The 22,250-nt window shown below is 44.6% G+C and overlaps 1 protein-coding gene across 1 annotated transcript in view; it reads left to right on the top strand.

Annotated features, from left to right (window-relative positions):
- Positions 1-4,187: 4,187 nt before the first annotated feature.
- Positions 4,188-22,250, top strand: part of RRP15 (ribosomal RNA processing 15 homolog) — a 62,959-nt gene continuing 44,896 nt past the window's right edge. Inside the window, exons 1-3 of the mRNA XM_074988611.1 lie at positions 4,188-4,354; positions 10,637-10,952; positions 20,618-20,892. Of these exons, the coding sequence (XP_074844712.1) occupies positions 10,877-10,952; positions 20,618-20,892 (351 nt within the window). The 5' untranslated portion in view covers positions 4,188-4,354; positions 10,637-10,876. The remainder of the gene's footprint in view (positions 4,355-10,636; positions 10,953-20,617; positions 20,893-22,250) is intronic.

The raw sequence follows: 22,250 nt of genomic DNA, 5'->3' as shown, positions 1-22,250 counted from the left end.
CCCACGTCTTGAATACTGCCTACAGATGTGGTCACTGCATCTCAAAAAAGATATATTGCCATTAGAAAAGGTTCAGAAAAGGGCAATTAAAATGATCAGGGGTTTGGAACGGGTCCCGTACGAAGAGAGAATAAAGAGACTTGGACTTTTCAGCTTAGAAAAGGGGAAACTAAGGGCGGATATGATAGAGATATATAAAATTATGAGTGGTGTGGAGAAAGTGAAGAAGGAAAAATTATTTACTGATTCCCATACTATAAGAACTAGGGAACACCAAATTAATAGGCAGCAGGTTTAAAACAAATAAAAAGCAGTTCTTTTTCACACAGTCAACCTGTGGAACTTCTTGCCAGAGGAGGCTGTGAAGACTAGGACTATAACAGGGTTTAAAAAAGAGCTAGATACATTCATGGAGGTTGGGTCCATTAATGGCTATTGGCCAGGGTGGGTAAGGGATGGTGTCCCTAGCCTCTGTTAGTCAGAGGCTGCAGACGGATGGCAGGAGAGATCAATTGATCATTACATGTTTGGTCCACTCCCTCTGGGGCACCTGGCATTGGCCACTGTTGGCAGACAGGCAACTGGGCTGGATGGACCTTTGGTCTCACGCAGTATGGCTGTTCTTACTCTTGTTGTATTTTAATATAACTCTTGTTGTATTTTAAATTTAAAAGTTGTTACATTTCAAAATGAGACTTTGTTTTGAAATAAAAAGTTAAAATATTTTAATGTGAAAACGTGGAAACGAAATGCTTCAACGTTTTGAATATCTTGGCCAAAACTATGCACTGGATAGGACCCAATTTTACAAATAGTTTTAGCTGCCTGAAAACTGCATTTGTTGACAAACAACTCATCTGAAAAATTTCACCCATCTCTGTTCACCTCTTTGTGGCAGAGGAGGGAGGGCAGGGGTGAATAGAGATGGGTGTAGGGGAGGGCAGGGGTTGTTTGAATGGAAAGCCGGTGCTAGACATTGCTTATTGGGGCTGGGGCTGTCTTATATTGTGTAGCGGTACAGCTCATAGCACAGAAGAGCCTCTACCTCGGTTGAGGTTTCTAAGAAGCGTTGTCATGTAAATAACTATAACATAAAACTACATTAAATGAACATTAGGGTTGTAAAGTCAACCACTGAAAAGTTAGGAGATGCCAGAATTAAAGCTGCTGGTGAAACCTTAATTAGCATCCCCCTGCCTCCAGTGTGTATGCAGTATGATTAAGGTGACAACTTAGTTATGGATATTTTTACTAAAAGTCATGGACAGGTCACAAGCAATAAATGAAAATTCGTGACCTGTGTTCTAGCCATGATTTTGAACTATATAAATACCCCGACTAAATCTTTTGTGTTTCACTGCTGGGGAGGTGGTCTGGAGGTGGCTGCTACTGGTGGGGAATGGGACTAGCCAGAGGCTGGGGGCCACTGATCATGGCTGCTCCGGTTGCCTGGAGACCACTACTAGGGAGCACCAACCATGGCTTCTCTGGTTGCCCAGAGACTGCTGCTCAGAGGGTCCCCAGGGCCAGCCTCACTGGCTGCTGCCCCAGCACAGTCCAAGCAGTGGCTGGGGCACCTGGCCTCGGGGCCTCTCCAGAAATGGCTGGTGTTACTGGCTGCAGGGCCATCTGAGTGACTGGCTGCAGAGTTTCTCCAGTGGCAGCCGGTGTGGTTTACCCCATGGCCACCTGGGTAGCTAACCCCAGAACCAGGGGCCAGCTACAAGGGCAGCTGCAGAAGTGATGGAAGTTGTGGTAAGTTATGGAACCCATGACTCCCACAACTTCCGTGACAGACACGGAGCCCTAATTATGATACAATCATTAATGATGTGATATCACAATGTTTTGTGCCCCAGAACTCCTGTCTCATTCCATGAACAGTTATTCAGTATTACTCTCCTGTCGACTTCCCTTAATCCTTTTGGCTGCTGGCGTACCGGGGTTGATGGTGGTGCCATGACAGTTCAAGTTAGTGTGTCCCTAGTAGGTGCACTAAATTGAACTCTGGAATATGGACCACCAGCATGTCAGTCTTCCTCTGAGTGTAGACACACCCCCAGTATAAAAGATCCCATTTCTCATCAAACCATGAAGCCAGTTTAGGAGCCGAGTGAACTAAGAGGGCCTGTGACAAGACAACTGCCGGTCTGATAAATACGAGGATCTTTGTGAACACACCCAGCTGGTAGAGATGCGGCTCTTCTCCTTTCACGCATCGGAGGTCCTTTATCCTGCTGGATTCCTCATGTGTAATGGTGAGCTAATGAAGAACTGAAAAGTTTCATTATCACAAAGGAAAGCAGAAAATGTTGGACCAGCAACATGTTGGTAACTGGAGGGAGTGGTACCACTCCTTTGCCTGAGGGGAGTCCCACAGAATTCCATACAGGGTAAGGGTATGGACAAGTCGATTCTTTGCATGATCAGGGCCTAGTGTTTCATTATTGGTATTTATCATCACACTACTGTCAGAAGTGGTCCCACGGAATTCATGAGCAGGACCAATCACAGTAGAAACCATAAGCCCAGTTATGTTCGCATTTACTGGGCACTTAACCAAGTGGTACATATTTTGCTCTATTAATGTTCCCTCATAAATCAGTCTCTCCAGCTCCATAACCATGGCTGCTGCTCTCTTCTGAACTCCCTCCCATTTATCAGTTTCTTTCTTGCATTGAGGTGCCCAAACTGAATTTGCTATTGCAGGCACAACCTACATGATTAGTGGAGGGGACATCATCTATGCAGAGCATAAAATAATAGAAGTTTAGAAAATTAGCAGAAGCTAAAAAAGATCATTTATAAAATACATAGAATAATTAGTTAAAAAGTCAAAACTATTAATATTGTTCAAAATGTAACATTTGTAGAACTGTCTACTGCTATTTTTAAGGCAACCACCACCATAATTTTTAAGAACAGGTTAGACAAATACCTGATAGGATGCTCCGGTTGTTGCTTAGTTCTGCCTTGGGTGTAGGGGACAGTAGTAGATGACCTATTGAGATCTCTTCCAGGCCTATAATTCTATGATTCTATTTGAGCTTTACCATCTTAAAACCAGTTTCCATTAACAACCAAGTGTTGCATCTTGTCTAAAACTAAGTCCTGCTGAAAATCTAATCTGCCCGGAGGACCCATTATTCACAGCATGTCCCACCTAAGTCAATGAGGCGGTTCACGGGGTCAGGGCTTTACCCCATGTTGCTGCTGCCTGTAAACTTTTCAAGCAGCGACCAGTCTTCACAAATGTTTCCACAGCACCGATGGGACTCCAGTACCCAGACTGGCCTCTGACTAACTCTATAATAGTAACTAGTATTATTAATAACAAACCTTTATGTTTTTTATTTAGGGCACGTTTTAGGAGAAAGTTCTGAAGAATATGTTTTTCATTTGACATGTCTGCAAAGCCAAGCTGCCACAGTTCCTGTCTTCTGTGGGCTGAGTTATGTAGGAGGTCAACCTAGCACAGATGATCACAACAGTTCCCTCTGGTCTTAACTTTGTGAATTGATATGCTGGCCCTGGAGTGACTGAAAGGTCTAATAAACTAATGTGATCCTCTAAAAATGATGTAGGAATAGCGTTTTGTGTTAGCTCCATCATGAACCCCCCAGAGCGAAAAGTAAATGTCTGTTACTATTAAAAGGAAGGGATCCCAGTTGTTGTGTCAAACAAAAGCCGCATTTCTAGTCTGCCACATATTGTATATTAAAAACTGTCACTGGTCCAGGACTAAAATTTATCTATTCTAAATCCAAGACCAGAGTAATGTGGGGATTTGACATGAAGATATTTCTCATTTGGGAAGAAAGAAGAAAATATTTCTGTGACAGTTTCCCTTTATTAAAAACAGCAGCAGCTTGAAAGCCTTTAAAATATTTTGAATGTCAGAATACCCCAGGAGGATGGCGAAAGAGCAGATGAGAGGGTCAAAGTTGCTAAATACATATGGTTTATTCTTTGGTTCTGCAGTTTATTTAATGGACACAGAAATAAATGTATTTATTCCAAGGGCACCATGATTCATCATGATGGGGTGTACTGACTCCACACTAGAGAGGAAGGGGTTAAGGCTGTGGAAGCCTTGCCCATGCCCTTCTTGGACATGTTCCAGCTGCTGCTGCAGTATAAAAAGGAGCTGCACAGCTAAGTCTGGCCAGACTGCTGAAAGGGAAGGCACGTCTTGCTGACTTCAGCTGAGGGGCAGCCAGGAGCCCAGATGAAGGGTGCAGGAGGTTCTGAGGCCCAGGCAGGAACCCAGGCACCCACAGATGCCCTGGGAAGATTATAGGTACCTGAGGCACCCCAAGATCCTGAAGACACAGACTCAGCCACAGGAGTCAAGGTAGGAAGGAGCCCAGGGAGGGACCAGCCAGTGTCCCTGCAGTGCTTAGCATGTTGAAGGTGGATTCTCCACTAACTGTGTGGCACGCCCCCCCATTGCTACTACTAGCATCCTTAGCTGGGACCCAGTGGAGCACAAAAGGCTTGATCCCCATAACTAGCTGCTCTCCCTTCCTTGGTGGAGCAGGGGTGGAGGGGGGGGGTCACCAACCCCCCTCCCCATCTTCCACTTACTTTGGCCATTGGGCTATGCTTCTCTGCAAATGAGGGGGTCCTAAAAACTCTGGCCACTGGGTTATGGGACTCTGAGGCAGGGTGCAACCCTATTGGCTGTGCTGTAGGACTATCACATTTTTGCTCCACCCGCAGGGTGATGGGGTACTGGCCCCCCAACATAAATTTACAATTTAAATATTTAGGGCCAGATGCTCAAGTGCACCACAGATGTGCTTGCCACACCGCAAGTGGGTGGGTGGGGCTTTCTTCCACTCTTTGCACTACCTCCTCAATCCTGTTTCAGTCCCCAGCCCAAGTTGAAGCAGCCTCAGGACTGCTCCAGTTTGCATCAGTAATAAAGCTCCTGGCTAGGGCTAGTCTACCAGCCCAGGATGGCCAGAGTGCAAAGTTTTTTGGCTATAGTTCCTCCCTGTCTTCTGCAATGTAGCAAAGCACGCAGGAGCAAGAGGGGAAGACTTTGTTACATTGATTCTATGGTAGCCCTTTATAAAGGGAATCCTCCACTGGCTGTTTAGGCCACCTTTCTAATCCCTTAGCACTGCTGGAGCAGAACACAGGAGCTGGGGTGAGGATAGAGATCTGTCCAATATCCTCGTCTATTCTTTTTTCTGATTTACCTTTCTATAGCACTGAGAGTGATTTTCTTTGTACAGGATATATCCGATGTAAATAGAAAAACCTATTCAAAATAAATGGACATATCATGACTAAAATGGTACATATTTATATTTTGAAGAGAACACAGGAAATGTTTTATTCATCTTTTTATAGCTGATTCTCTGAGGGAATAGCAAATAGAATGATAATTTTGTTTTCTCATTTTTCCCATGCAATGGATGTCTTTGAAACTGAACTGAGCCAAACACAGAGCTAAATTCATCCCTAGCAGAACTCCACAGATTACTATGGGTTTACAACAGAGAGGACTTTGGCCCATGATGTTTTTGCACAGTGAATATGGAAATTAGCATGAAGTGCACTATGGCATGTTAGTATTATATTTATGGCACTTATGGCATAGCAGACTCTTGAAAATGTAAGTACACTGTGACCCTGAAGTCACATTTCCCAATGATCTGCTGTATAAGATAAATGATTTTCTGGATACATTGGCTTGTTCTGCAATTAAGAAATATAATGAATAAAAAATACACTATTGTTTTATTAGATATCTGGAAAGTATAAAACACAGAGGTCATGACACAAAAATGGTCTGATGCAAATTGCAAATCAGATTAGAGAGTCAAATCCTCAACTGGTGTAAATTAGCATAACCTCAGTGAAGTCAGTGGAACTGCACCAATACACATCAGCTGAGGATACATCCCAGAAACCTGGATTACCATTTATATTCTGTATGTTTTGAATACTTCAGATCATAGTCATATGTTTCAGTTATCTCTGTTGACCTCCATCTTGCTATTGGGTCTTGAAAGAATGCGTTTCCTTCTGGGATGCATTTATAATGGGAAGATTGGGAACCAGGATTCTTCCTGGGTGTACTATACTAGTCACTGAAATAGTGGAAGCCATAATGTTGACAAAGGGCTGCCATTTTTACCAATATAATTTGCACCATAACTATCATTGGTGGGGGTTGCATAAGTGGCACATAATGGTCTTGAATTTGTGCACGTAGATACACCTATATTGTTTAGCTTAAGACAGTCCTGGTCCCAATGGCTCTCTCTACATGAGGAACACCAGGACCCAAAATTCACTACGAGGGAAGCTCCCCCAGTGGTAGTATCAGTAGAGGTTGTAACATACTCAGGGATCAAGCCTTTTTACTACTGGTGTCATAGGATTAGCATCCCAATGCAGTAATGTAGTGTAGTGTAAATAATCTTGCTGGAAGTTTTGTAATGTAACACTGTATTTTCTTAGGTTTCAGAATCACAGAGAAGAATCTCAGAACAGAGAAAGACAAAGTAGGCTGCTTCCTAAAAATGATCCACAATTCAATATACCTTATTTTAGACTGGATATCTGACTGCTGGTAGGCCCAGATCACACACTTTGCTAAAGACCCCACAAACTGCATATGGGTGCAAAAAAACAAAACAAAATAAAACCTTTCCCATTCTTAAAGCTTTTCTAGATTACAATTAGAGTGAAACCCCCAATACACCAGCTCTCCCAGGACGTGAAAGAGACCAGAGAAAATCCACAAAGAGCCTTTTGACTATATGATAGCAGCAGTCAATGGGCTTAAAAAAACCTGCCTTTAGGATACCCTTAAAGAGGATTCTAATGCAGAGGATGCCATGATATAGTTATTACATATCCTCGAGGTGCAATAACTTTCTGTTGTTGGCTGAGCTGGCGAGTATACTTCCCACTTGCCCTGTTGAGCTCCTTCCTCGGCTGTGGCTTCCCCCACCAAAAGGGGGTAAATCTTTCCTTCCTCTTTTCCATGCTGGAGATCATAGGAGAATGATTAAGCCCTGTGTTTCTAGATGGAAGTGCTATGCTGCTAGTAAGGTGGTGGCATTTTGATTTCATCAGAAAGATGGTGAATTCGATGTTATTGGTATTAGCCATCATCAGGAATGGAGCACAGTTCAGTTGTCCAGATCAAATTGACTTGAGAGAAAGGTCAGATACAGCAGTTGCCTTAAGACAACAGTATTATATCACTGACTAAAATATTTTGGCTTTAATCTTTCTACTAAAGGGCATATAGTGAATACCATGGTAAAGTCAAATACCCTCAATGTTTGTCTAATTCCTTGCAGTGTACGGGGAAATGTAAGACTTTCATGATGGAGAAATGTAAATATGGTTCCCTAGCTGCCACGTATTTCAGGAATGAGCCAGATTGTCTGAACCTGCAAGATCTGAATCTTTTCCCACAGCTAGATGGAAGCTAGATAGGACTGGAGAAACTTCCTTTGGGTGGAGGTACTTCAAAGCAAAAAATAAAAAAAAGAAGTCTAATATGGGAACAAGAACAGCTGATAGTTCTGCTGATCACTTCACAGTGTTTTCTTAGTATTTCTCAGGAGCCTAAAGTATTTTTTTGAGCTACTGAACACAACACTTAAACTGTCTGGTTTTGTACCACAGAATTGATTCCGTTTCTGAAGAAATTCACCAGGTCTGTGGGGATTAGAGTACTAAGTGGAAGCATATGCTTCCTACAAAGGAGATACTAAACCTAAACTGAGAGATTCAGATGTGCAGGACAATGGATGTTTTAAAATGAGGCCTGATCCTAATATCATAACCATGAAAAACCCAAAGGGTCATCATGATTTGTTTATAGATGGAGAACCATCCAGCCCTTCTGGATACCAAAATGGTCCTTTTGAAAGGTTTTGTTGGTTATTTTTACATCAGAAAACTGGCTGTTTTAGTTACCAGACTGTAACAGCTGCTCAGCTTTAGCATAAAGACCTTCAAGATGCAAATAAGCCAAACCCAGAGGTCCTGAATCTTAGGGCTACGTCTACATGTGCACGCTACATCGAAATAGCTTATTTCGATGTAGCGACATCGAAATAAGCTATTTCGATGAATCACGTCTACACGTCCTCCAGGGCTGGCAACATCGACGTTCAACTTCGACGCTGGGCAGCACCACATCGAAATAGGCGCTGCGAGGGAACGTCTACACGCCAAAGTAGCACACATCGAAATAAGGGTGCCAGGAACAGCTGCAGACAGGGTCACAGGGCAGACTCAACAGCAAGCCGCTCTCTTAAAGGGCCCCTCCCAGACACAGTTGCACTAAACAACACAAGATCCACAGAGCCGACAACTGGTTGCAGACCCTGTGCATGCAGCATGGATCCCCAGCTGCCGCAGCAGCAGCCAGAAGCCCTGGGCTAAGGGCTGCTGCACACCGTGACCATAGAGCCCCGCAGGGGCTGGAGAGAGAGCGTCTCTCAACCCCTCAGCTGATGGCCGCCATGGCGGACCCCGCTATTTCGATGTTGCGGGACGCGGATCGGCTACATGTGCCCTACTTCGACATTCAACTTCGAAGTAGGGCGCTATTCGCATCCCCTCATGGGGTTAGCGACTGCGACGTCTCGCCGCCTAACGTCGATTTCAACTTCGAAATAGCGCCCAACACGTGTAGCCGTGACGGGCGCTATTTTGAAGTTGGCGCCGCTACTTCGAAGTAGCGTGCACATGGAGATGCAGCCTAAATGTCATAAATGCGGGAATAAAAGCCTGGGAAGCCACAGTGTAGCTGCCACGATGGGTGCAAATGCATGGTCTTGAAAAGTCGTTCTCAGTACCAAGAGTTCTGCTATGAGAAGTACCTCCTCATATTTTTTTTCCTCTCTTGCCTGGTCCTTCAAAGCATCTTGGCAAATCTTGTCAACCTTGATAAAGTCTATATAGAGACTGTGTAACTCCCATGGTTAGGTGAGGATTCTTAATGGAAAGGTTTTATGCAAGGTGGAATATATCTCCTTGATGCATGACAGCAGCCATCTCAATAATGTATGCTTTCAGCCTGGGAGTCCAAGTATAATTTGTTCAAATCAAATAAAATGTATTAGTGTTGCCAATGTTCAAAATCAACCAGATCATGTAATCTATCCCTCTCTCGTTTACTGAGATGCTTCTTATTTCCAGGCAGCCAGGGAAATTAGAAGCTTTTTTTTGTTTTTTTTTAATATAAAGACCACAGTCAGGACAGAAATGACTACCAACATCATACATCTTATGGCAGAGTAGCCTGTGTGCAAGGTCTGCAGGCTTTCAGGAAGAAAAGAAAAGTCACCGCCTGGAATGTATTTCAAAATAATTTTATTAAGGAATCAAACAGTAGCACCATTATGAACCTGGATTAGTCCCACTAAGGGCCTCAGATACTTGTAGTGTCGTAGTTCCAACCTTTTGTGATATTTTTTACAATCATTTTCTCAACAGGAAACATTTTTGTAAGATGTACTGTAGTGTATCTAACCTGGAGTCCTTAGCATACATATATTGAATATTTAAAGCTGGATGAACTATTCAGATGCACAAGTTTATTCAACAAATCTAGTTTTTGGGTTGTTGAGGAACAACTGATTGTTTTGGCAGATTTGTTCCTTCTTTGTAACTTTTCAAGAAAAATTCAATTAAATGGGTATGCCTCATAACATTGTGAGACTGTACAATGTCATATATGTATGTGTATATACCACCTTGTCTCCGAAATGATCCCAGAAACTCAGAACTGTAAAGCAGCACAGAACACTAAGCTCTGACATGGAAGGTAGTAGCCCGTATGCTGACAAATGCCCGTATAAGAATGCAGATGAGAATCACCTTTGGACAAGATGCCAGAGAAAAGCTCCACCTCTCAGGGTACATCAACCCTACCCTACCCGGAAGATCAAACCAGTAAGGGTCAATTTCCCAGGGTTTGATTTTGCTCGCCTGGAGGGGGACAGATAAATCGACCTATCTGGGTTGAAAGTTGACCCCTGCACTCCTGGATGTCTGGGGGAGCAAGGGCAGTGGAGTGGAGAGTTTCTCCAGGCCAAGCTCCCTCAGTGAGGACAGCCAGGTAAACTGTTCTGATAGCGACAGAGAGATACCAATGTTAGTCTGTATTCTACCAAAACAAACCAGCAATCATGTAGCACTTTAAAGACTAACAAAACAATTTATGAGGTGATGAGCTTTCGTGGCGCAGACACACTTCCTCAGATCTGTTCCACTACAGCTCATGACCTAATAAATTGTTTTGTTAGTCTTTAAAGTGCTCCATGCCTGCTGAACAACAACTCGGGTCTTCACCCATCAAAGCTTATGCTCCAAAATATGTTAGTCTATAAGGTGCCACAGGACGTCTTGTTTTCAAAGATACAGACTAACAGGGCTACCTCTCCGATACATGACTGCTGGTTCGTTCAGATCAGAGGTACCTTCGGTCCAGCTACGCAATTGCCATACCCGGCACTGCGTATCTACGATGGACTTTAAGGGCTAGTGGAGACAGGGGACCAAGCGCACTTGCATGTTCATACACGCCCAGAGGACTCGCAGAGCTTCATTCACGGGGTCACACAACTTGCCTTCCCTTTTCTCTCCATAGGGGATTTCGAACCCCTGGTCTACACCTCCCCCTGGTGCTCCAGCCCCCGCGATGGGCGGACACTGCGCCGCGCCGGCTGCGGATATCTCCCGCCCGGATAACGTTCCCCCAGGAGCAGGCGGCGGTTGTTAGTTGGGCTGCTGCCGCCAAGGCAGGTTCAGGAAGCGGGGCCTGGGAACTCGCGTTCACTGCCGCAGTGGCACCGCCCGGACGGCATTAGCAAGACACGCAGCGGACAAGATGGCAGCCGCCATGGAGCGCCCACGTGGGGCCGGTGCTGCTGCCGCCGCCGCCGCGGACTCGGCAGAGGAGAGCGGTAAGGGGCTGATGGCTTCCGAGCCGGGGGAGGGGCCTGGGGATACCGGCCAGCTGGCGGGTAGAGCCGGGGGGCGGGAAGCGAAATCTGGCTTTCGCAACGGCCGGGTGAGAAGGAGGGGAGCCTTAAGCCCGGCTAAGGGCTCTGCGAGGTGGTGCAAAGAGTCCGCAGCTCCCCAAGCTTCCTTACCTTCCCACCTCCATCCTCCTCCTCCCGCCCGCTTCTCCCAACTTCTCTCCGTCCTGTTTCTCCCGCTTCAGTCTTCCTGTGCGCTGATTCTCCCGGAGCCTCCGTTCTAGGCGTGTCGTGTTCCCGTTCTCCTTTCCACGCTCTCCCCAAATCCCTGCTAAACTGATTTCCGTGTGGTGGCCCCTGGAGTACCAGGAAAAAGGCAACGGTAGGGTATGATTTAAGGGGCTATGGGGGACGGGGGGTGCATCTCCTTAAGGGGTAACAGTCACTGATCTTCCCGACGGGGCCCTCCTAAGGAGTGAGAATAGTCTTGGTCTGTGGCAGAAAAGGCCTGTCATAGCCTGTGGCCCGGCAACAGAGGGCAGACCACCCGTAGAACGTTAGTGTTTTCTCCTCGTGCGAGATATGCTCCCATATGGCCCTGTAGAAACGATGGTGTCTGACATGGAGTGTAATTGGGATGAGGAGCTCAACAACTTTCGGTGGGAGTCTAAGCTACAGAGTTGTCTGTGTAGTGCTTCACTACAAATACAATGTAGAGTGACCGTATTGCCTTTTGGCAAATACAGGAAACAGGTCTCCAGGGATTTGGAGGGGCGGCGCTGCTGTCCCGTGTCACGGCTGCTTGGCGTTAGGGGCTGCTGCCCTACAGTGAGGCATCAGGGATGTGGGGCTCTGCTGCCTCCTAACGAGAAGGAGGGAGGATGGGGGCTCCACAACCTTCTGGCAGTTGGGTGCTGAGAATAGAGGCTTTGCGGCCTCCTAGCCTGGGGTCCTAGCGAATGCAGCAACCACCCCACACCAGGACCTGCCTCCTCTAGCATGGGGTGTCAGGGAACGAGGAAGTCCCCCTGTGGTGGAGCTAGCTGGCAGTGGGGGCTGCTGCTGAGGGATGCTGAGAAATGGGGCAGCTGCCTCATAGAGGAGCTCTCCTGCAGCAGCAGCTGCCACCCAGAGGTGCAGAACACCGGGGGAACAGGGCAGCCAACCAGCGGAAGAGCTCCCTGGGAACGAGGGCTGCTGCCCTGAGATACTGGGTGCCAGGGAACAGGAACCCCACAAGATATGGGACAATCTGCCCATTTTTTTTAAAGTTGGGATACCTATGAGACAGCTTAAATAAAGGACTGCCCTGGTAAAAGTGGATGGATGCTCAAACTGTTTTATCACTCCCCTGAGAAGCTGTAGCTTGGACAAATTCTTCTATCAGCTAGTGATGTCTGCACTAGAAAATTAAGTCAGCTTAACTGTTGCTTGGGGGTGTGAATAGTCCCCATCTCTGAATGACGTATTAAGCTGATGTAATTGTCTAGTGTAGAAGGGTCTTCGTAGGGCACAAATAACATCTGATACCTTATCTACACTAGAAATGACTTCATAACTTTCATCATGCTCCAAGTGGCCTAAGTCTTCCTGACCTAAGCCCTGAAGTAGGCAGCGCTGTTGGTGGGGAGCTTCTCTTCTGCCTCTCATGGGAGATAAAGTAATTAAGAGTTTCTTCACCAGAAATGCTCCAGCATTGCCACTGTAGCACTTCTAGTATAGATGAAGTGTGAGATCCTCTGTTCAAGCTTTGTGATTGTCTCCTGCTGCTCCTGTAAGGGCTCTTGTGTGGTCCCTTGCTCATCTTAAGAGGAAAGGTAGATCTATTTTTGGCTTTATTTTTTCCTGACTTCATAATCAGTTTGGCTCTGTTTTGATTCAGCTCCTCCAAAACTAGTGCCTTTTAAAGTCTATAGCCCTGTTGCCATACCCAATGTCAAAATATCCTGAGATTTAAGAACCAATAATATATTTTGGGTTCATTGTGTCTGTCCTCTGGTTTCTGAGCCTTTGGGATATGCTTGGATGATGTTTTCAGGCTTTACTTCATAACCAGGAAGGCTAGAAGATTTTTTTCCCCAATTAAAGCTTATTGGCCTGCTAAACCTAGGGTTGTGAGTTCAATCCATGAGGGGGCCATTTAGGGATCTGGGGCAAATAGATTAAAAAAGGGATGGTGCTTGGTCCGGCCAAGAGGGCAGGAGACTGAACTTAATGACCTCCCAAGGTCCTTTCCAATTTTATGAGATGTGTATCTTCATATATATTCTGATATAATCACATTAATCCAGGAGCTGTAGCTTTACATCAGAACCTCACCAAATTTGTGATTAAGTTACAAGTGTTGCAACACAAAGACAGTGTGTAGGAGTCCTGAATTTGGCTCATAACAGTGCTGCTGACTCACTTTGCTCTGCAGAAAATAAATTTGCATACATGCCTCAGTTTCCCCATATGTAATTAGGAATAGTACAAGTCTAGTTCCTCTAATGCTAATCAAGAGGTACTCAGACTGCAGGTCATTTAGAAGGGCAAGGTCAAAGCTGTGCTCTCACTTGAAGGTCTTGGTTACATGAGAAAGTTGCACAGATTTAATTAAAGGTGTGATTTTAAAACTGGTTTAGTTGAACCAATGCAAAAAAAGCTATGTGGGCACTCTTAAACCAAAATAAATTTCAACGCTGGTGTTTGCACTGGTTGACCCACATTGGTTTAAAAACCTGTGTACATTAAACTGGTTTAACTTGTGGTATAGATAAGGCATAGAGCAGAGTGCTGAATATTTGGCAAATGCTTTGTTAGTAGGGAATAAACAGCTGTATGATTCCCTGCTCAAGCATGTTAAAAAAGTCTGCTGGTGAATTAGAAAGGCAGAATGTGAAGTAGTCTTGGTAGCATAAGGACAGTTCAGCTTTTAAAAATGAGTAAATGAAATGGGATGATGACAGAATAAGCATCTTAATGAGTGTTCCATTTTATCATTGCACTAGTTAGTGCCAGTATCAGCACTTTTGAAGTTCTCCTGAGGGGTAATTTCTTCTTTGCGCAGGAGTTGGATAGGCTGATTCTGACTGTGAGGTGAAATAGTTCAGTTTTTCAAAATCTTTTTTTTCTTTTCCTTCAGCTAGGTATTCTGTTAGCAAATCCTTAACATGTTTTGTTTTTATTAAAAGTACTTCTACAAAAATTCCAGCTGCAAGCTTTGTGTGCCTTGGTTCTGACTGAGGTTTACTTCCCCTTAGGCATGACTCCTTTTATTCCTGTCTAAATGGAGCATTTTGAGAACTGTATACTTGGGAGGTGGCATGGTGGTGGGGTTCGTAGGTTGGGGAAGTGGAAGGTGAAAGACAGGATGGATTGATTTAAATCATGAATGAATTCACCAAAAAAAAAAACAACCAACCTTAAATCAAGTTACTAAATAGTGCACTTAATTTTGGAGTCAAGGCCCACTGAACTCACATGCATATTTGATTTTTGAGAAAACTAGTGTAGGACAGGGTTTCCTTGGAAAAGCTGAGTTATGCAGAAGTAAAATAAGGAGGAGACTTGTGGCATCACCATTGTGGTCCGTGACCATAATGTTCTAAAATAAGGGACATGTATTCTGTAATATAAAATAAGAAAATGAGAGGCAACTTTAGATTTTTCTTACTGCAGTTTTCTGTACTGTATACTTCTGTGATAGATTCTAAACCTAATGAACTGATTAAACAAGCCATAAGGATTATATAAGATAAATATTTTTTCTAGCAATGTCCAGCACAGCAAACAGCTTGGGAATTTGCTTGTGAAATCACACATACATGGAAGGGCATAGAGAGAGTCTTAAAGAATGACGCATTGCAAAGTGAATTATTTATATTACTAGCCATCCACTCAGCCATCCCCACATCTTAACCAACAATAAATATATTTTTTGCTTCAGAAAGGGTAGTTTCCCAAAAGCTGAGGGAATTTATGAATGAAACTGACAGGAAGGAAACATTTAGATGGAAAAATGTGAATGAAAATTGGGCCCTCTTTAAGAAGCCTTTTTATGTATCAAGAAAAAGGGCAATTTTTGGCTAAAAGCTCATCTTCCGAAGGCTGCAATGCAAAATAAAAAAGCAGTATATTTAACAGTAGAAAAATAGGGAAACTGATAGCTGTCAGTATTAATGAGAAGTTGTGAAATGAAGAAGATTGTTAGGGACATAGGGGAAAGATCCATGACGGACAGGGCTTAGAGCAATAAGGAGTTTTAAAGTATACTAGCAACAACAGAAATTATAATGATAATACAGGCTCATTAATGGATGGAGGTAATAAAATTGTTAATGATGGGGAAGAGGCAGAAGAGTTCAGTAAAGATTTGTGGATTTTATTGTGTTAAAAGCCGGAAGGCATACTCTTATCCTAGGAGGAAAAAGAATCACTTTCCAATTCATTAGTGAGTTCTAACTAAGGGTAACATAAAACATGAGAAATGTTTTTTAAATCATTAAGCTGGGAGAACTTGCACCCAAGAGCATTAGAAGAGCCAACTGAGGGGATTTCTGGCCTGTTGGCATTAATATTTAGTAAATCGTGAAATACCAGAGAAATTCTGGAAGAGTGCTACTTTTGTGCCTGTATTCAAAAAGAGCAAGCAGGGAGACCTGGCTAATTATAGGCCAGTTAGCCTGACATCAGTCCCAGGCAAAATAATGGAAGGGCTGATATGAGATTCAGTTGATAAGTGTAGCATGGGAATATAATTAATGCCAATCAACATGATTTTTTGGAAACTAATCTTGTCAAACAAACCTGACTTCATTCTTTGAGGAGTTAACAAGTTTGGTTGATAAAGGTAATTGTATAGATGTTTGATTTTAGTACTATTTGACCTTCTGATTTTAAAAAGAACCGAAACCTATGAGCGCTATGCAATATCAATAATGCCTGTGTTAAATGTTTAGAGACCTGGGTAACTCAGATACCAAACTAGCCATTGGTAAGGCATCATCTTTGAATTGGGGTGTTGTGATGCTTTGGTGTTCAATGCAGACTAGTACAGCATTGTGTCACTCACTGCCCTGCAACGCTGGGGGCCTTAGATTCTGTACTGCTGTGGCTCAAAGCTATGACAAGGAGAGCCAGCATAAAAGTTTGCAAGTCACACCACGTATGTCTATGCAGCAAAGAAAAACTTGTATCTGGTCCATTCCTGGTGACTCAAACTCATGGTGTTTGGGCTGTGGAGCAGGTGGGAGGGCTCCGGAGCCTGAACTCCCCGCTACACCCACAAGTTTGCACAGCAGTGAAACAGCCCTTCAGCCCAAGTCCTAGGGCCTGAGTCAGCTGTCATGGGCCATCTGCAGGCTTCTCTTTGCAATGTAGACATACCCACTGTGGTCTCTACTGCCATTCTACTGTAGGCTACTGCTTAAAAGCTTCCCAAGGTCACAGATTCCCTGACCCTGGAAGATCACTGCCACCGCCCAAGTGAGAGAACCCCCTTTTAAGACCCAGGAAGACTGATTTGGGATGTATGCCACAGGGATAACTCCAACCTCAAGAGAGCTTGGAAACAAAGAGGAAGAAATTAAGATGCAACCTGATAGCTGACCTTTTGGGCTTGAGCATGAATATACACAGACACAGGAACCAAATAATTGTCTTTAAGAAAAAAAGGCTATTTATTAACAAAACAATAGGTAAAGTATACCATAAGTGATAAAACATACTTCATCGCTAGGTGTTACAGAGCAACTTAATAAATAAAAAGAGTAGCTAAAAGCATAGAGAATTACTTCCCTGGCATTCAGTTTAGAAGCTGGTGTACAGGGAGGAATATGTCAGGCAGCGTAAGTAGTCTTGCACAAAACCCAAAACAAAAAATAACCTGATCACGTTTAAGTAAATATTTCCTCTCTACTTACTTATCTGTATGCCCAGATTGTATTGTGGCCTGAATATTTACTGGATTCATTAAGCCTGCTCAGGGTTAAGCATCTCTGTTTCTCTGCTCTGGCCAGACAAAAGAGAGAGCCCTCAGCAGTTAACTGCTTCACTTTAAAAGATCCCTCTCTTTTCCCATTGGCTCACCTGGCTGCTTACCAACAGAGAACCTGTTCTCTCTGGTTTTAACTCTTTGCAGGCATTCATTGGTGATGCTTCCAATCTCAAATTTCTCCAGACCATGTGGTGTGTCCAGCCCTCTTGCTGACCACTTATAGAGAAGGTATTGGGTTTGCTGTTTCCTAAAAGAGACACTACCTCGTGGCCTGTGCGCTTAACTGGGGTTAATCAAAACACTGAATTGGTTTATAGTAAAAAATAAAACGAGTTTATCAAAGTTGAGTGTAAGGAAACCAGTCAATGGGTGTGGCGGGGGCAGTGCCTGCTGGTGTGGGTAGCACGTGGAGGCCCTCTGACCCCTGCTCCCAAGGGATGTGCTGAGACATTTCAGAAGCAGCTGGCTGTGTCCAGGAGTGGCAAAGAGCCATGGCAGGGAGCCAGTGTCAGAGTCCTGCTGTTCTGTAAGCTGGACAGAAATGTTAGATGGGCTGAATCTGGCTTGGGTTCCAAATTTTGCACATCTGTGGACTTAGACGATCTCATTGTTTCTTCTGGTCTTATGTTCTCTACATCTGTGAAACCATGGTCCTGTACAACAGCATAACATTGTCTCCCTTATATGGATGAAGAATGATGGCATAGAAAGAGACCCTTACTCCTATAGATAGAGCTTTATTCCTCAAATAGACTGGCTAACTTTATTGTGTTGCTACCCAGCATGAGAAGGGTAACAAGAATATGATCCTAAGCAAGTTGCCCAAGATCACACTGAAAGTTTGTGGCAGAGAGGAATGAGTTCAAACCCTCCTGAGTTGCAGACTAGTTCATTAATCACAGTACAGTCCTTTTCCTGAGGGGTCAAGCGTGATATGAGATCTAGAGTGCCTGAAACAGCTGTTACCAGAGTCAGTGTGAAAGGGGAAGGGCTTGTTTAGCAAAGCTGTGAAAGATTTGTCCCTGCTCCCATGTCAGGCTTCAACTCTGGCTGCATCTGGGGAGAATTAAAACCAGTGTTCCCTCTAATTTATTCCAGCCATGGGCAGAATAAATGTTATGTTCCCCAATGCATGTGCTGCTGTGCACCACCAGTAGAAACACATGCTGCTGGCTGTGGGCGCTCTGCCAGTCAGCTGAGCGGCTGCCCAAGTGCTCAGCTTACAGCCCTGGTTCTTAAGCTTTTGGCCTGCATCCCACCCCACTCAATACAAGCCTTTCCATGACCCACCAGCCAACCACCCATGGTGACAAAATGCATTCACTTATCTCTTAATACCTCAAATACTGAATTATTCATAGCAGTCTACTGGAGCATAAATAACTAGATACACAGCTGTAACATAAGGGGGCTTCAGGGCGAGAGAGCCAGGGTGGGCTCACCCCCTTGTGGGGGTGAGAAGGGGCAAGTCCCAAGCCCATGGCCCACCTACAAGATGGTCACAGACCATGAGTAGTTTGTGAACCACACTTTGAGAAGTGCTGGCAGTCCTGTACGCAAGGGGGGATGTGCCTCCACCCCGGGGCCCCTCCCTGACCAGCCTGGCCAGGAATAAGCGGGGCAGTGGCAGCTGCAAGGTTGCCTCCCCATGGTCTCCCCTGCCCTCCAGCACTCCCCACAGGGTACTTCCCCATGTCCTCCAGGCCTGCTGAGCCCACTGGGCAAATGGAGACCTCGCAGACAGAATCACAGAATCATAGTGCTGGAAGGAACCTCAGGAGATCATCTAGTCCAGCCCCCTGCTTCAAGCAGGATCAACCTCTACTAAGTCATCCCAGCCAGGACCTTGTCCAGCCGGGACTTAAAAACCTCAAGGGATGGAGAATCCACCACCTCTCTAGGCAACGCATTCCAATGCTTCACCACCCGCCTGGTGAAGAAGTTTTTCCTAATATCTAACCTACACCTTTCCCTCTTCAACTTCTGACCATTACTCCTTGTTCTGCCATCTGACATCACTGAGAACAGTTTCTCACCCTCCTTTTTAGAGCTCCCCTTCAGGAAGTTGAAGGCTGCTATTAAATCACCTGTAAGTCTTCTCTTCTGTAAACTAAACAAGCCCAAATCCCTCAGCCTGTCCTCATAGGTCTTGTGCTCCAGACCCTTAATCATTTTTGTTGCCCTTCGCTGAACCTGCTCTAGCAAATCCACATCCTTTTTATACTGGGGGGCCCAAAACTGGACACACTATTCCAGATGTGGCCTCACCAGTGCTGAATAAAGAGGAGTAACTACTTCTCTAGATCTGCAAAGAAGTGAGACTCAGCAGGTGGGGAGGTGGAGTGCCATGTGGGGAGTCCTGGGGAAGGATGGGGGAGGCCATCAGTTGCCCGACCCCTGCCCCAGGTAGTCCTCCCTCTCCCTGGCTGAGTGGGGGTGGGGATCTTTGGGATGAGATGTGGGGGGGTGTTTGGGCTGAGCAGCAGGGTGGGAGGTTTGGGTCGGGGGGGTTCAGGTTGAGCAGGGGAAGTTCAGGCTGAGTGGGAGTGGGTGGGGTGTTCAGACAGGGGTAAATGATGGGGGCCTCCTGAGGGGGAATCAGTTTGAGCAGGGGTGGCCCTTGGGCTGAGCGGGTGGCCGGGGTGGGGGGACAAACCAGGGGTTGTTGGAGGAGCGGGGGCAGAGCCACTTTGAGAGCTGGAGTCGGGAGAAGAAGGGCAGGCCCCGCTGTGTGTGGGTGGTGGGGTGGTGGGGTGGTGGTGGTGGTCGTCATCGTTGTTGTCCATATTTACAAAAAATGCATGTGAGCACACACCCCAGAAATCCCTGAGTATGGAACTGACTGGCTTATAGGGAACACTGATCAAAACCTATTACAGGCAGCCCCGGAGGTAGTGACTAGAGCCGCTGCCCCTACATGATGCCATCAAAGCAGACTTTATTAATTTGCTTTGGTAATTGAGGGATGCGGAAGGAGGCTGGTTTGCCTTTCTTTCTCCCCTCTTCTTGCATATTGCTGCTGTTTGTTTTCAAAATCCAGTGTTACATTGGTAAAATGAAAGAAGTAGATGTTTCCTCATATGCCTTCGAGGAGACTTGAGCATCTCTTTGTGACATAGGAGCTCAATGTTCTGGCAAAAATGGAGCAAGCGTTTTGGATCCTAGAGTCACAAACCGTACCTTCTGTCTGCCTAGGAAATTGTGTTTTGAGGGTCGTTTAGTGAACAAGACACATTAATCTGAATAAGCTTTGAGTATCCATGGATAAATTGCATACAAGCATTAGGTCAATCTGTTTGGTTCTATTTATTTTAACACTAGGTGTCAGTGTTGCCATTTTAATGTTTTAACTGAAAAGCTTTTTCTCAGAAATCTGCCGCTTTTAATCATCAAAATGTTCATTAATTCCATAATAAATTATCTCTTTTCTCTTCCCTCCCACCCTAGCTTCTTAAATCATCACTGTGAGGAGCAAATGCTTACACAATGTACTTGGTAATAAATTCTTTATAGAAATGTATGCGCTGTTGGATGCCTTTTGCAGGAATTAGTTGTAACAGGAAATGGTGCATGATTCTGTAACATAGTTGTTACATTTTGGCGTGAGAGGAATTCTCTTAGTGTTAGGACATTATTACCAGCAGGGAATCTGACATCTTCTCTCTTTCTTCAGGTTCTGACTGGAGTTCAGAGCTCCCAGAAGACAGTTTCTCTTCAGAGGGCGAAGCATTAGAAGGAGATGATGAGGATGGGCCAACGGCCCCCAGCACCAACAATGAAAATGAAGCAGAATCCCAGGCTGGCCCAAGTGCAGGCTGGGCAGATGCCATGGCCAGAGTGCTTAACAAAAAGATCCCCAAAAGTAAATCCACCATTTTGGTTAAAAGTAAAGAGCTGGAGAAGGAAAGAGAGAAAATAAAACAAGAGAAGCTAGAGAAAAAGAGGCAGGTGAGAAACAACATGTGTATATGTGTGCGTGACAGTGAGAGGTAGGTATCCTGGTGCAATAGTGCCACAACAGAACTTAATGGCGTGTCCTGGGCTGGAGTCACCTGGTGCAGATGGGAAACTGTTGGTAGAGCGTTTTCCATGAGGACTCTTCAGCTCAGAGCTATCTATGCATTTGGGGCAAGCAAGCGTATTTGTGTCCCCTGCTGTTTTTTCTCCGTCATTTCCCCACCTATTTTTCCACCTCTGTGGCTGCCCTGCCTCCCCTTTGGGATCCATTTCCTCACTTGATCTGAAATCGCCTGAATCTGCTGACCTTTCAGGTGTGCTGAAGGTCTCTCTTTACTGACACAGGCTTTGGATTTCCAGTCAGTTTTGGCACTGAGAGCATTGTGAATGGATGTTGATCTTATTTTGGTTCAAGTATTTCTTATTTTGAGGATGGAAGTTATCTTCTAGTTGATTTTAAGACTATTTTTAATATATCGCATAGGTGTATTTTGGACTGTTACAGATGGAAATAAAATTCCAATGTCTTAGCAGCTAGAAGTTAGAGATAAAAAAGCTGTCTGGGGCAAAACCGGTGTGATTTACAACAGCATTTGACTTCTGAGGGAAAATCAAAGTGAAGCTTGGTGACCTGTTCTGGGGGAATCATGCTGCCAATTGAGTTTCTTTTACAGTGACTATTTTTTGTCCTCTTCTGTCTATGGTTGTTTCAAACATTCCAAGCTGTATGCCATTTTGAAGTTGTTAGGTGAATAAAACAAAATGTCGCAGCTGATTAATTAGGTTATCTGCTTTTTTATGAAACGTGATTAAAAATATAAAATTGGTTTACCTGAGTGGTAAAAGTACAGGATAGAAATGCTTTAAATGCCTCAACCCAACAATAATGCTTGAATGGGATGACCCAGTGTGCGGTTTGGTTAGTCTGGGATGTACCAGGGTATGTGTAGCCCACCTGTTGAATATAGCAGTAAGGAATCTAATCAGTTGCTGTTTTCACTGTGAATACCTGGTTTTCTCCAATAAGTATGTGGGGTACCACAAATGAATGGTGGTCTGTGAGACTGTAAACTGACTTGTTCACCTCTAGATAAACGTAAAAACAGCCTTTTATTCGTTCCATGATGATGGAAGCTAGAATGGATAATTCTTTTGATCATAGGCCAGAGCGTGGTTATAAACTCGTGAATTCATAGTAGTCTGCCTGGAATTATAAAGATAAGGATTTTGTAATTTCATGATAGAGTATTTGTATAAAGCCGACTAACTGTAAATGTCACTATGACTGGAACACTCTTAAATTGCTTTTAAAATATGCTGCTAATTTGTTCTTGAAACAGGAGTGGGGA

This window comes from Carettochelys insculpta, chromosome 3, assembly GCF_033958435.1.
Source record: "Carettochelys insculpta isolate YL-2023 chromosome 3, ASM3395843v1, whole genome shotgun sequence".
In the NCBI taxonomy this organism is placed as follows: domain Eukaryota; kingdom Metazoa; phylum Chordata; order Testudines; family Carettochelyidae; genus Carettochelys; species Carettochelys insculpta.
The sequence above is the reverse complement of the archived record's forward strand: the minus strand, read 5'-3'. Positions and strand labels throughout refer to the sequence as shown.